The following is a 14,620-nucleotide window of genomic DNA, read 5'->3' as shown; positions in this document are numbered from 1 at the left end:
GCGGCCAATAAGCCCTCTCAGAAGGTCAACATTAATCTATAAAGTAATAAGTGTTATAAAGTTTTGATGTTCCTTTTGCCACGGCTGCAGCAAAGTTACTGCGCTAAAATGAGTTTAAATCAATTAGGGTTGCGGCAGCGCTATCCCTTATAAAGAGAAGTTACCCATTCAGTGACACAGGAGATAAGCTTCATGCAGGCTGAATGTGACACGATTTAACCCTGAGAAGGTGTGTTAAACCTTTAAAAAGGGCTTATTAGTTCATTCTGCTGTGTTTACCCTTGTAATTTGCCTCTACTCTTTGTACCCCCCTATGTAGAGCAACTTCCTATCTTTACGCACTCTGCACAGCAGTTCAATAGTATGGAATATCTTCCACTTCCCAAAGAACCTGCCCTCCCGCGGATCGAAGTCGTCTTTCACGATCCATATAAGTACTGGTTTGATGCAAGTTGGGACGAACATCAAGATGGGAGCTACTGGAACAATTTCCCAAAGCGACTTGGCTACATCGAACGAGAATTCTGGAACGAAACCGGTCCGTATGCCAATAAAGCCTGGGGCAATGCCAGCTTCGATGCATGGCTGTGTCAGAAGTCGCGCAAGGAACGTGAGAGCATTGCCATCGGCTGGCTCTTTTTTGGAACGCTGGCGGAAGTTGCTAGCTGTCATTTGGACATCAAAAAACTATCTCAGAGTCACAGATAAGGGCCAATCTGTTCTGCAGATGACGGAAAATTCGATGAACGCTCTTCTCGAGCGCTGGGTCACTATTCAGACTCATTTCAAAGGGTCCAAGTATGTCCGCGGTGTCCCCGAGCCAGATCGTGGCGTCATAATGTACGAGAAGGCAAGACTTGCGAATGAAGATAATATTTGGAACACCTTCAGGACACCAGTAAAACCTGGAAGTAAGCCAACGGCGAAACTGAATGCCCAAGGAAAGTCACCGCAGTTTGAACGAGCTCACTCATGTCTCCGGAAGTCTAAAGCAATCATTGGACTGCTCTGTGAGGCAATCGATACCAAAACAGTGTTCGTCATTGCCACTTTACATCAATTTTTTGCAGAGGCGTTGACGACGGTGGTATTCCACGGAGAGGTGGCAACAGCGTATGACATGAGTGGAAAAGATTCATTAGGCAGATGGGCTGTGGGAGCTGACTTTTGCCACTTCAATCAGGATGCGGTGCGCAAATTGGGTGGTGTCCACGAACAGCCCAGTACTTTTGGAATGATAACAGCCGTACCTTGGCATTTGATTACTTCGCGACCAGTCTCAAGTCATACCAGAGCTCGGAAGATCATTCAAGCTGTACAGAAGATGTGTGCTCGGCCTATCAACTGGACCCCGACAAGTACAAAGTAATGCATGCACCGAAAGATGGCACTGAGTGTAGATGTCCTCACCTTGATCTTGATCCTGCCATTTCTTCGAAAATACTGGAAAGTGACGATGACAGCTTTCCGCTTGTCACTATTTCAACTCCAGCTAAATCAACTTCGAGTGGCTTAGGTTCAGGCCTGAGCGCCCTGACACTTTCCCCTACGACTGAGCGTGAGACATTCGTTAAGGTTTGCGATGCCGCGTCAAAGGACAACTATGTTGCAGTCTCTCATGTCTGGTCGCATGGACTTGGTAACCCCAGGAAGAATTCCTTGCCCAAGTGTCAGCTGCAGCGTATCCAAGGATTTGTCAATCGCCTAATTTCTCAAACTGGAAGGCACGAAAAGCCAATGCCATTCTGGATGGATACTTTGTGTTGTCCAATAGAACCAAAGGAATCTCGACGCACAGCAATCATGAAAATGCGGGTGACGTACGAGCGAGCTTCGCATGTGCTTGTGCTAGACCGCAACGCGTGCTCAATATCCACTGTCGGGTTGTCGAGGTTGGAGTTGTTGATGCAGATCTATCGGACAACCTGGATGACTCGACTTTGGAAATTGCAGGAAGCAAGATTCGCAAAGCAGCTTTGGTTCCAGTTCAAGGATAAGGCCGTAAATCTTGAGACTTTGACCCAGGAGTTCTACCTGGAATGCCCTGATTCAGTGCCCATAGATTCGGCGTCTAAGGTTTTGAGCTACGGGCTTTTTCAAGACGCCTTGTCTAAAAGGTTGAGTGGACTACGTGAGCAGTCTCACAGGCCTATTGCCGGTAATGCACCCGGAGAGGAGGGTTCGAATGCATTTTATACCGCCTCCTTCAACTCCACATCAGCTTGGGAGGGCGGTCTACGAGCTGGGCTACAGATGAAGCCATTTGTATCTGCAATCTCATGGGTCTGGACCTTGCGCCAATTCTGAAATATACAACTGACCAGTCGGATTGTGCCTCGCTTCGCATGTCAGCGTTATGGAAGCAATGGAGAGCTGTTGCCCCTGCAATCATCTTCAACCGAGCACCAAGATTGCCCTATAAAGGATACAGGTGGGCACAGTCTACATTTGTTCGAACTGCGAAGCTAGGTCTTCCAGTAGTAGGTACACATCAGGTCGGCACCGTCGATCCCAACGGCGAAGGACTTATGATCTTCCATGCAAGGCTTCATGTTTGACTCAGCAACCCCTGCCCTTGTTGGCGAATCCAACATCGGCCTTGAAAAGGTTACAGATCCCAAGATGGATATTGAATCAGGCACAAAAGGACTGGTTAAGCGATCGACATGTGTGCTTTATGACATGTCTGAAAATCCAACCAAATGGTACGATCTAGAAGTCGTGGGACCAGTTCACGAAATTTAACCCCGAGTACAATAAGCAAAACCAGTATGCAATCGTTTTCTCGGATGAAGTCAATCACTCGAATATAGACGAAAGACAAAAGCCTGGTCTACTTTGCTCTGTTCGCAAAACAGAGAAAAAGGTAATCTATGTCACCTCGCTCTATCATGTCGAATTGGCTCGCTCTGAGTCATCGGTCGAAAAGCTGTTCGAGGCGGGAATGGCAGTGTGCAAGATCATGGAAGAGTACGACATTCAGGCACAACCGGGCCTGCAAATCAATCTATCCAAATTCATTCCACCAGATGGTATCGCCAGGATCAAATCGAGAACAGCGACTGTGCTCGCAGATCCAGAAGTGAGAGCCTACATGGTTGCATCAATCTCAAAGAATCGGGATTCGAAGTACTTGGAGTGGCTGACTGCGAGCGACGAGAGACGAAATGAGTGGACATTTCGTGCTAGAAACGGGGATGTGGCATTTTTTAGGGATAACATTCACAGTTGGCTGTGTCTCGCTTCTTCTATTAATATGCTTACGACAAGTCAAAGATGGTGTGTGGATTAATTAATCCGATCAAAGAGGGGGGGGGGGAATAGGAATACTTCGCCTTCTTTTCGGCTAACTATATCTGTATCCGGCCCGAATACTAAACCCCACTTTCTATTATCTTGGTTTCTAGCTATAACACGAGTTCGGATCTGGCTATTGCGTGCCGCAGCTGCTCTTTTCTAGAAGTTAATTTCTTCGAGTTCGCTGAGGCCAAACACCCGAGATGCTGGAGTAGTATTATTTCAAGGTCGGCCATAATTATTCCGAGAAACTTGCCTTAAGATGTAAGACGGCGGCAACCTTACTAAAACATATTAGGAACATATGTAGTTTGTCTAGACAACGACCGCCCTACCGCAGAGCCAAAAAGGTTCGGATGCTGGTCAGACATCAGTAACCCACACATTACTTATGTACGTTCTCCCATGCCCCCCCCGCGCGCATAACTAGTCAGATCAAAGGGCAAGTGTACGCGAGTGATATAATAGGGGCCGGAAACTGGAACCCAACAACCTGAAAGGGCACGAAATTAGGCTCTTCGAGCTGGGAGAGTGGCCCATAATCTGGCCCCCATGGGGAGCTCAGGGTAGAATCCAGTCCATGCTCAGGGCTGCTCAGGGCTGCTCAGGCTCGGAACAATCTTGCACAGCCACAGCTCAGGGCCGCTTATTCATCGCTCAGGTCAGAGTCACATGTGCTCAGGTCTCGAAGTGGAAATGGAATTTGGAGAGGTCAAAATTGGTATGCGAGTATTGCGGCAGGGTTCCCAAGCCCCGAACCTTCGACCAGAAGAATATAAAGCTTCTGCCCACTTAAGTACTAGATGAGTGGCACCTCGGAAGCGAAGGAACAGTCCACTACATAAGTAGGTGCGTGATCACATGCACTGCCCCTACTCATGTTTGGGAATATTACACTCGCTTCTTCTGCCAGGTGGTCTCCTACACGCGCCTTGACACCCTGTCAGGTTGGTAGCCCCTAATCCTATGTCCACAAAGCAGGGAAAGAGAGCCGAACACACGGATGGAGTCTGGTCATACGTAGCTAATGGCAAAGGTGCCCATGGGAGCAAGTCTCTGCCTCTTCATCCCGTGACGCCGCCATAGAGAAGAAAGCAGTTTGATGAGCTCGTTGTGCTCCGTTGTCGCCTAGACTCTGCTCCGGCTTGACCTAAGAGCCTCTCCAGCGAGCAGCACTGGTTTTCTGACGTCCTTTTCGCACAATGTCGTGGTTACCAAAATGGATGACACATCGTTACAATTACACTGTCGTTAAACAAGTAAATGGATCATTGACAGGTACAAGATCACAATTGCAACTGCATGGCCAAGCCAGAATGATTACTTCGCTTTTCCCATGGTTGTTTGCTTTTTTCGCGAGCTTGGCCACGGCCTTTCTCCTGGGCCGACACTCTATGTCCAGCTATCCTCCCATCCGCCGTGAGCTCTATATGTCAGACTTCCTAACCTATCAAGAGTTACTGACAATCGTCAGTCGACACCATCCCTGTGACCTTCCGATATAACAGGACCTTCGCAGACATCCCATCAAACCAGACCAACCGAGCATGGCGTGAGATGTTCCCAAGCGGAGGAACATACTTCAGTGACCCCCATATCGCTCCTCACCGTTCGACGCTATCTGTTTACCATCAACTCCATTGCTTGGTATGAGATCCCCTGCCACTTTATGTTGCGAAGCATCTCGCATGTTCGACACCTTTAGCTGATAGTCGACCTCTAGGACGCGGTGCGTCATGGATACTGGCACGCCTTTGTCGCCGCCACTGAAGGGAAACGGATCAATGAGAGTGAATTAGACATCATGTCATCACCAGCACACGTTCGACACTGTCTCGACTTGCTGAGGCAGAGTATTATGTGCACTGCTGACACAACGATAGAAGAGAAGGATGTGGTAGCGGGCGGAGTGCATGGCTTCGGCGTACGGCACCGGTGTTACGACTGGATGCAATTGGAGCGTCTGCTCGACAAATGGCAGACCACATAACCTTTCTTTTTCAGGCGGATCCTCTGATCACAGCCCACAACCAGCGTTCGGAAACAGCACGACAAGACGGTACAAGGGGGTCTGCACCGTACCATCCTAACCAGGAGCACTATTGTGGCGTTGGTACAGTGTACCATCAGTACGTACCTGTGGAGCAGGAGGAAGAAAATGGCTCTGTTCGTTCAGCAGAAATAAGTACAAATTTGCTGTACGGCACAGCGAAATTGGCAGCGAAATTGCAGCAGAAATTGACCAATCAAAAGCAAGAAAAACGCAGGGATAACGCGTAAAAATAACGTTTGACAGCTTATATTTTACACGACAATTAATAAGGCTTGGCGGACCCTCTCCTCCTCTCTCCCTTTCTTAACTTCTTATCTAGAGTATCTACTACCTATTTCGGCACTGGTACGGTCACAACGGTAGTATGGAGGGCCTGGTCTTGTACCGTTGGAATGGCTAGAACTGCCTGTACCGAACCACGGGACCATTAGTAAGGTTAGTACGGTTGTGCTGTTTCCGAACGCTGCGGGCCACAACGCCAGGCTTTTACAACTGTCCGACTTGCGGCGTCATATTGATGGACGTCCTCAAAACAGATACTCTAGGGCAGTGCGTCCCCATGCAGCAGCGGGTTCTTCAGCCTCGTCATCTCTTCGCTACCTACAACGCGATGCCGTATGGACTCCAAAAGCTCACCCCAATCCACACACTGATGCGGTGGCCTCTGATGGCTCAGCATCGGCTTCTCGCTCTTGTACCACATAAAAGTTGTTAAAGATGTCGTATCCGCGTGACACATACTTGCCGCTCGCAGGAGCTCAAGACAATGATCCGCATGCACCTGCCAATTCCTCGTCTCCTTCGCACTCATGTTTGGATGGTATTGTTCTCGATAATTCAACTGCCGCAGGGTTTTCTGCGCAAGGCCGTCGTCAGCTTGTTCAACCAGCAGAGAACTGGAGGGAATAAACCAGAGATGTCAAATCAGCGGACCGAAGTATGTTGCTGGTTATACTCACCACACAGTGCAGCTGGTGGAAGACGCCCAACCAGGCTAAATGACCTCCACCAGGGAGGGCAACGGAGCTTTGTCCATGTCGCTGCAGTTCGCCTTCTGTTACGCGGATGCTCATGTTTGCGAGAAGATGTTGCCATGCTGTATCAAGTGGCTCGCTGGGCGGCCCAACGTACGGACTGTCGTGCATCTTATCGAAGACTTGAGAGTCATACTTGATAGACAAGTCTGAGAGGGCTATGAACACAGCTCAGTACACGTTTCACCATTCAGCGATCCACTATCTGCTCTGAGATTAAACTCTGGAGCGGGACCGTCAGCTCACCTTTTGATGGCTGTGAGCAGTGTTTAGTGCTCGATCGTATTCCAACAACGCTGACAATGGTGTATAGAAAGATTAGGGCAATATGTAAGTAGATGGCTAGAGACTGTTGATTTCTTGGTTTTGACATCAACTCCCTCTCTTCCTGCAGGGGGATGAATGGTTTCTGCTCAGCACTGTTCGTACTTTTACTACCGAACATACTAGTGACCTTTGTAGCTATGAGAAAATAATAGCTGCAGACCTGCTCGAGGCTCAGTCTTTTCCACCCTGACAGTGCATTGATGGAGAGTTGAAACTTCTTTTCTTGAGCAGGGTACATCTGGTCAAGATGCGCCAAGCTTCGATGCAGATAGTCCGCCAAGAAGCGATCAAATCTTGCGCGGAACCTGTCCATACCCTGGCTAGTAATCAGCACCCAGATCACACTTCGCAACGGCAGAGCCGGTGGCCCAACATGGGCCATCAGGTTGACTTATCTCATCTGAGACATCTTACATAGTAGTAACTGAGCAGTAGGGATCTTCTCGGTTCGCCTATCGCCTTGCATTTTTTACCGACTTTTCTTCCATGATGGGCTCTGTCCCTGTAGCTCGAGCCGAGATTGGCATGTGTTATACGGATACCGCAAAACCAATATATACAAGGGATATAACCACTTGGAACAGATCGCAGGCTCGCTGGATTGCTTTCACCCCCACCAAAACATCTCCCTGCTTCCCATTCCCGAGCTTTCAGGATGCGTTTACTAGTTTTGGTCCTTGCGGCTCTCGGAATCTGCGCGACCGCATCACCCATCGTCTACGAGGCTTGTAAGTCTATAACAGCCCAGTCTCCCAGCGATGCCAGTCTTCTAAATCTCGCAGCTGGGGTAGCAAAACGAGTCGATGCCGACGAAGCTGTGGTCTATCCTGACGAGCAATTCTACGCCGAGGACTTCAAGCGATGTGCGTCCCGCCTTGCAGGGGTGAAGGGGGGCGTTCTAGGTCCAACCAGATGCTAACCCGGTCTCAGCTGTTGATGCGGACGAGAGCGTTGTGTACCCTGACGAGGAGTTCTATGCCGAGGACTTCAAATAGTGAGGTAAGACCACCGATTCTTGGACAATTCGCTTGTACATGCTCTGTCAGAGACGGAATGCTGATGCGGGAGCAGCTGCCTAGCAGATGAAGCCGTAGTCTGACGAGATGAGGCATTCTACCTCAGGAAATTTTAAATTGGCCTAATCAGTATTTGGGAGGCGGTGGACAGGACGGAGAGTGGATTAAGTGCACTGAGAAAAGTCTTGGCGGATGATCGGTGGTGGACAACTTGAATATCATGCAACTGACCCCTGAGGGATCAAGACTAATGATCATTCCTTTGTAATACACGATTTTAACTGTCAATTTTGGATGAATCATAATACTATAACTGACAGTAGCTCTGAGGTAGATAACGCTAGGCCTAATTAGATCTTAAAACGTCTCAAAATTTTTGTCAAAGAATCCGGAATCAATCATCCGCCCAGACTTAAAGTTTATTAAAATCTGTCCAAGATCTTGAGATTTAGCTGTAAAATACTGGTATCATAAGTGATCCAAATTTCCGTTAATTTACGAGTCGCGATGCTTACTTTACAAACGTACGAGAACGTACCTCGACCCCTGATAACTGAACCAAGTAAGGCAAAAGTATATCCGTCCAGACACTCATGATGTGATTCTAGATCTGAGATCCAAGTCCAGCCATTCGGTTGGAATTCCCCTTTTGGGCTTAGATTGATTATCACAATTGGTGAAGAAACAAAGTTCAGCGATCGTCAGCGCCGTTAGGCTAATGGCGTCATGTACCTCGTATCCGGGTACAGTTTCACTTCGAGACCGAAATCTCCAGACCGGTATCTTGGCATCTCAACGGCATGCTAGCAGTTCAAGCCACAATCTAAGACGCCCGACCTAGAGAGGCCCCATGTTGGTCCATCGTCCATCAATCCCAGAAGCCTCGTTATGATGTGCACAGGTAGACTTCATCTGGCCTCCAGACGTTGTGGACCGCGGGGAGGGGGGCTATTGGATCACTTTTGATGGCCTTAACCGTGCTGCACACGAAGCCTGGGCTCTCAACGATTGATCACCGGGCTTGGTCGTGCAGCCGTCTGAGAGGAGAGCATTTCAAGTTCTCTGCCCAAACTCACGACAGATCAATGTCGCCAGGCATTTGAAATCATTTCAAGTTACGAGCCCCCCACCTCGGTGGTGGGGCGTTTTCGTCAGCCTTTCTTTTCTGTGCTTTGTTTCCCGTGTGCCACAATGCACTCTACGTCTCCCCCAAAGTACGACTATGTTCCGGTTTCTGACGACGAAGAGAAAATCCCAAGGGCGTGGTCGTTGAGAGAAAGTCACGCACAGTTTACTTGGTCCAGATGGATGTTCTTGGTACTATTTGCGACCAGCTCCTTCTTCCTAGGCGGGCTTGCGGGCTTTGGAGCAGGAAAAGCCTCCATGCTTGACGTTTCATATGATGTACCTTGTACGTTCCAACACACTCCTTTTTTTCAGCTCATGGCAGACTCTGGCATGATACTCATTCCCCATCTCCTTCGCAGTGCAGCCGCTTTCCATCGCTTTTAGATCGAACAGAACTTTCCTGCAACGTCCCTCGAACGAGTCCAACGCCATCTGGAGTTCCCTCTATCCAGGCAATCATGGCTTTTTCAACTATCCCGACAAGAACCCCCGTCGTTCCACCTTTGCGGGATTTCATCAGCTGCACTGCGTTGTACGTTTTCCATGTTTTCCTCAAGCTATCTCTTTAAACCGCCGCCGCCCCATCTGTAGACCGTGCTAGGCATTGTTCCGCACTCACTCACTCGCTTCTCCTACAAACAGGACACATTACGCCGCGGCTTCTACCAAGTCTGGGATGCGAAAACAGCGCTGGAAAACGGCACGAACCCCGCGGACCTACCACCAGAGTCGATCACGCTAAACCACGTCTTGCATTGCATCGAGTTCCTGCGGCAGAGCGTTATGTGTCATGCCGATACGACGATAGAGGCCAAGGATGAGAATCTGCATGGGGTAGTGGGTTTTGGCATTGCTCATGCCTGTCGAAACTGGGACCAGATGGTAAAGTGGGTGGAGGATCGAAATGCGAGAGAACTATAGAATGGAAGCAAAGATCCACAGAAGCAGTATATCATTGGGGGCCTAGGCACTCTTTTGTCGCTGTCGTCCCGAATCTTAGTAAGTAACGGTAAAGTCTTGATATCGGGATTTGTGAACCCGCGTCTCAAGCCAGCAAGAATAAGGAACCTATAACCGGTTTCGAGACCGGTAGATACGCCACTAAGGTATGGGTACTACTAGTAGTATCGAGCTAGTGTCTACGATCAGCAACACTGTTGCATGAGGGATTTTATGAAAATTCAATAGTGGAGAAGATACTACTAAGGCACCTCACTCACAAGATGGGCCAGAATGGCTAGGCCTTCGTAAGGAGTCGTTCTTAGCCCGCCTGCTGCAGCAGTGCAGCTCCTGTGAGCCATTGTAGGCGAGGCGCCTCCTCTCAGTCCCAGACAAAATCCATAGAGAGAGAGAAATACATACCTTGTATAAACCTTTGACAGAGGTTGTATTAGCTTTAGTTTGGCGCCAGGAAGAAGCGCTGTGAGACCTTGGCGCCTGTGGAGCTATTTCCGTTCGAACTTTGTATCTAGATTTCCAACCCGCATAGAATTGAGGCTTGAGCCGATAGCGCGCAACAACGCCAAGCCGTTCAGGCGGGTACTGGAAGTAGCACAACGGTTCCTCCCACAGACATACCCGTATCCGTACCGGTAATTTATGCGATAGGAGTATTCGTGAGACCCAACCCTTTCAAGTCAGAGCACGTACGCCCCACCCTTCGAAAAGACAGCACAGGGGGGGTCAGATTTTGTGGCGTTTCAGCCGAAATTTGTCCAAAGTATGCCTGCGAATTTTGGCTAAGTTTCGGCTTAAACACAACGAACTCTGAATCGCCGGGCCCTGGGGGCCGCCCTTGTGGCAAAGCCTGCCTATCTGACAAACTTAAAATTTGAATGTCAGACCACCAGTTCATTGGGCCTTCTGCCGGCAGTCACTTCAGCCAGGGAGGCCGCAAGGCCAACGGCGGCTGTATTAGTGGTGTGTGCCTTGGCTTGGATTTTGGGAAAAGGAAAACGATCGGATTGTGCCGATCAGTCTTGGAGGAGCGCTAGATACAGAGTAGAGGGTCCAGGTGTGTATCCTGCTGAGGTCTTGGGTGGGTTGGTGACGTGGTATATTTGAGGAGTCGCCAAGTACTAGATATCGCTGGGCAGTCAATGGTCGAGCAAGATGAGAGTGGGTAGTTATCGTCAGAGGTTGCCAAGATGGTTATTGTGGCAGAAGGGGTACAGCAGTCAAAGGTGGCTTGAAGCCCATACGCGCTATCCTTGTGGAGGAATGGTTGATGTGTACTTCCCCTGGCATTACAATCAGACAGTCTCTCACAGAAGCGATTTTAGTGGATGATACGAACCCTACACTTGAGAAGAGTTCATGCATGTAAGGTTATAGCGTGTTATTGTATTACGTAGTACACCATCTGGTGTGTAGTGCCGGGTCCCTGTTCCACGAACTCATTCGCCCCATTCTCGCCCAGAGTTCAGCCGAAAGCGCAGCATGAGTTGTTGTTTCTGGACGCAATCTCACATCCGAACGGGACCGCATAACTGCGGGGAATCTATCCCAGGTTGTGCAGGAACTTTGACGTGGGAAAAGTCGCCAGCATCCCGCGAACAGGAGGTTGTGACTTTGTGTTTGCATTGGTCGGCAGTTGGGACCATGTCGATCTTTAGCGGATAAACATCACCTGCGTCAACTAACGCTCAATCTGTACAGGGATCCCTCGGGCAATTTAGCGTTGTGGTACCACCGTACTATACCCTTCGCGTATCACATGCATGTCATTAGGATTGGGGGCCGCAAAAGTCGTTCGCTAAGGGTATGCCGTGATGTCGAACCTAGACAGGGTTCAGGGAGCGGCAGGGTCGAGACTTAATAGCGCCACGAATATACAAGGAGTGCTATTGTTCGTGCTGAGCAAGGCAAGATGTGCTTTGTATTAACTTTCGGAGGTATTCTGCGTGGCTGCTGAGAGACTGTCGGGCTACGTTGAACATCCCTAAACAGTCGTACCCGAATGAATCCTGTTGAGGCGATTGCATGTGATGGAGTGGAAGTAAAATGCTGGATCAGGCTTCGCATGTCTCGCACAACACTCTCCTAAATAGCGTACCTGCTCCTGGTACCTGTAACTTCGGGCTAATCGCGGTCCTGTCAACTATGGTGATCAAGCCGTCGATCCACAATTGTGATGAGATGGGTGAACGTGCCTCGTGTTGCTGCAAATGCATGGCAACAAAGCTGAAGGAGATGTGTTACCTAGTCTCTAAGGCAATCACTCACACTTCCCAAAATTGTATGCGCGTCAGTGGCAAGGAAGAGTCAATGGGGCTTTTAGCCGTTTGATTCAGAATGATAACAACTGTCAACGCTGTTACTTAGCTCAACGCTTTGTGGGCCGCAGAGGGAGTAGACTACTAGTATGACGAGCAAGCTTTGAGGCAGTTAATGGCGCTTAGCTGAATCGGTGACATCAAATCAAATAAACCAAATCATGACACTCAGTTGATTGCTGTCTGATCCCAGAGATCGATTCTGAATTGGTCCGACTCCTTTGTCAAATAAGTCAAATGTTGCTAAGTCAGCAATGTTATATTGGGAGGACAGTCAAGGATTTTTTATCTCACGGACAGTCCGCCAAGACTTTATCTTTTCATCAAATTGAATAACCATGAATACTTTTTCAATAGAAGACGACGAAAGCACGGATTTGGTTTATTGACAAGCATTTGTTTTGGTTCATTTGACTCAATCTGATTCAAATGGACTCAAATGGACACACTGATCTGGGATCCGGTGGCCTTGCTATGCTAAATCTAGCATGACCGGGAACATTTTCTTGTGCTATACTCTACAGATCGTCTACTCAAACACTGGATACAAACACCTGAATAACCAACCAGGCAACTCCCTAATTCATCTCGATGACCTCAGGGTCGGACTTTTGACTGATAGTCCAGCTTCTTTGTTTCTCCCTTGTCAGGCAAAGCCTTCGAGATTGACACCTGTTTTGGAACCGCCGCAATAATACTATCCTGCAGCGACACTGTGTATGTGTAGATGTTGACGACTTTCAAGCCGGCCCGGTCCAACAGGGTCAGCCATTGTGCCTTAGTCCGCTCAACAGATGCCAGAGAAGCCATCAGAGTGATATCCAATTGAGCCGCCTGCCAATGAACTTTCGAGTTTGGGAGCACCATATCGTCGATGAGAAGCACCGATTCCTTGCTCATGGCTGCGATCAAGTACTTTAAGATCACCAAGCACTTGTCGTCGGGATAATCGTGGAGGATGTTGCGCATGTAGTAGTACTTTGCGCCTGCGAGTGTTCATAAGTGTGGGTCTCATTGATATCAAAACGCGCCGAAGCTGAACTCTTACCTTTGACGGGCTGCGGCGAGAAGAAGTCATGGACCATGTTCTGCACACCAGGGGTAGATAGCGCAGCCTCAATCGCATTTGGAAGATCCTGCACGATCACGCGTCCTCGTAGGTCTGGATACTTCGCCTTCAGGGCCGCGCATTGATGACCAAGCCCTCCACCAACATCAACGAAGACAGGGCGATCGGGATCCCATTCTTTAGTCTCTCTACTGACCGGGTACACGGTGAGCCAAGTAGGCATTCCCTCTCGCTGTTGCATCATGTACTGCTGAAACGTTGCAAATCGTGCTGGATTTTGTTGAAGCCAAATAAAGGCTGGCACGTTGATATTAAAGGCTGGTTGGAGAACACATTTTGCGTTATCAGTGATAGCTTGATATTTGGTTTTGGCCAGGAACTCGGGCAGCTTCTGAAAGACCGGCCCACAGTTGTCGAAGCTAGGGTGGTCAGAGATTAGATCGCTTCTCAATGAGTCGGTTCATGGAGGCATGAGATTGGTGGACCCGACGTTGTGCCATCTGGAATGGAAACACTTACTAGTGACGAACACCGGCCTGCCATCCTGGAGTAGCCAGTGTTTGGGTGATATTTGTTGCAGCGAAAGTGTCCTGACCAGTCTCTTTGATCATCCCAACAGACGCTAGATACCTCAAAAGACGTCCTGGACGGGATCAGAGAGGGTGAAGAAGAGAGTGTAGGATCTGACCCATTAAGGCTTCATTGGCACCCTTTGCTTGGGCCAACTGCCGTGTTGTCAACGGGCTGCTCGTCGCAAGCATGTTGAAGAGGTTCAAGTCGATCGCTATGCGTGCTCCAGCGATTTGAAGATGCTAACGTAAAAGTCAACCATGCATCTCAGGCAATGCAAAGATGATATCTTTTAGAGCCTGTGAATGGCTCTGAAGAGCGAGGCAGCTGCGATACCTGGAACATGATCCTTTGCATAGTATCCTCTGGCGATTCGATAGAGAAGGCCAAGTCTCGGAGCCCATCGATGATTTTCTTACGCTCTGCCTCATTGGCTTTGCTGGCCGAAGCTCTCACCTGAGAGAACAAGGAGTCCATATTGTTGATTTCCCTACAATGTCAGGGACTTCTTGTAGAAAGACGAAGAATACTGAAGTCGAGGTTTGAGAAGAGGTTTTGCCCTTCTTGCGAAGGAGGTATTTAGGCATCTGAAACCTCTTTATGCCTTCCATGCATGGGCACGGTTTGAAAATGCCCCCATCAGCGCCGTAAATCACGTACGGCATTGTGCCACACGGAAAAGTCACCGCTAGCTCGACCTTACTTATTTCAACAGAGATGAATGGGCCACATCCTCTTTAAAGCCTGAATTTCTGCTGGCCCTATGGCTTTTCTGAGCGTGCTGTGACTCGAACTACGAACACCCGTACTAATGACCTCTCGGAGGTATCACATGTGCTGGAGAATGGCTT

At 49.0% G+C, this 14,620-nt stretch overlaps 4 protein-coding genes across 4 annotated transcripts; 3 read left to right on the top strand and 1 right to left on the bottom strand.

The window, feature by feature from the left end:
* Window positions 1–469: 469 nt before the first annotated feature.
* EPUS_09380 (uncharacterized protein) lies at window positions 470–1,369 on the top strand (the record flags this gene model as incomplete). The annotated part of the gene is made up of 1 exon (XM_007807930.1): window positions 470–1,369. The coding sequence occupies one exon, from the start codon at window positions 470–472 to the stop codon at window positions 1,367–1,369; it is 900 nt and encodes a 299-aa protein (XP_007806121.1).
* Window positions 1,370–7,366: 5,997 nt separating this feature from the next.
* EPUS_09379 (uncharacterized protein) lies at window positions 7,367–7,810 on the top strand (the record flags this gene model as incomplete). The annotated part of the gene is made up of 4 exons (XM_007807929.1): window positions 7,367–7,439; window positions 7,494–7,574; window positions 7,642–7,705; window positions 7,783–7,810. The coding sequence occupies 4 exons, from the start codon at window positions 7,367–7,369 to the stop codon at window positions 7,808–7,810; spliced, it is 246 nt and encodes an 81-aa protein (XP_007806120.1).
* Window positions 7,811–8,918: 1,108 nt separating this feature from the next.
* EPUS_09378 (uncharacterized protein) lies at window positions 8,919–9,776 on the top strand (the record flags this gene model as incomplete). Its single annotated transcript, XM_007807928.1, has 3 exons — window positions 8,919–9,138; window positions 9,215–9,387; window positions 9,447–9,776. The coding sequence occupies 3 exons, from the start codon at window positions 8,919–8,921 to the stop codon at window positions 9,774–9,776; spliced, it is 723 nt and encodes a 240-aa protein (XP_007806119.1).
* A 2,951-nt stretch (window positions 9,777–12,727) lies between these two features.
* Window positions 12,728–14,246, bottom strand: EPUS_09377 (uncharacterized protein; the record flags this gene model as incomplete). The annotated part of the gene is made up of 5 exons (XM_007807927.1): window positions 12,728–13,116; window positions 13,179–13,618; window positions 13,719–13,821; window positions 13,888–14,011; window positions 14,106–14,246. 5 exons carry the CDS (start codon window positions 14,244–14,246, stop codon window positions 12,728–12,730), a joined length of 1,197 nt encoding a protein of 398 aa, XP_007806118.1.
* Between the last annotated feature and the right edge of the window lie 374 nt (window positions 14,247–14,620).

This window comes from Endocarpon pusillum (assembly GCF_000464535.1).
Source record: "Endocarpon pusillum Z07020 unplaced genomic scaffold scaffold7309, whole genome shotgun sequence".
Classification (NCBI taxonomy): Eukaryota; Fungi; Ascomycota; class Eurotiomycetes; order Verrucariales; family Verrucariaceae; genus Endocarpon; species Endocarpon pusillum.
Note: the sequence above shows the minus strand (reverse complement) of the source record. Positions and strands in the feature narration are given on the sequence as shown.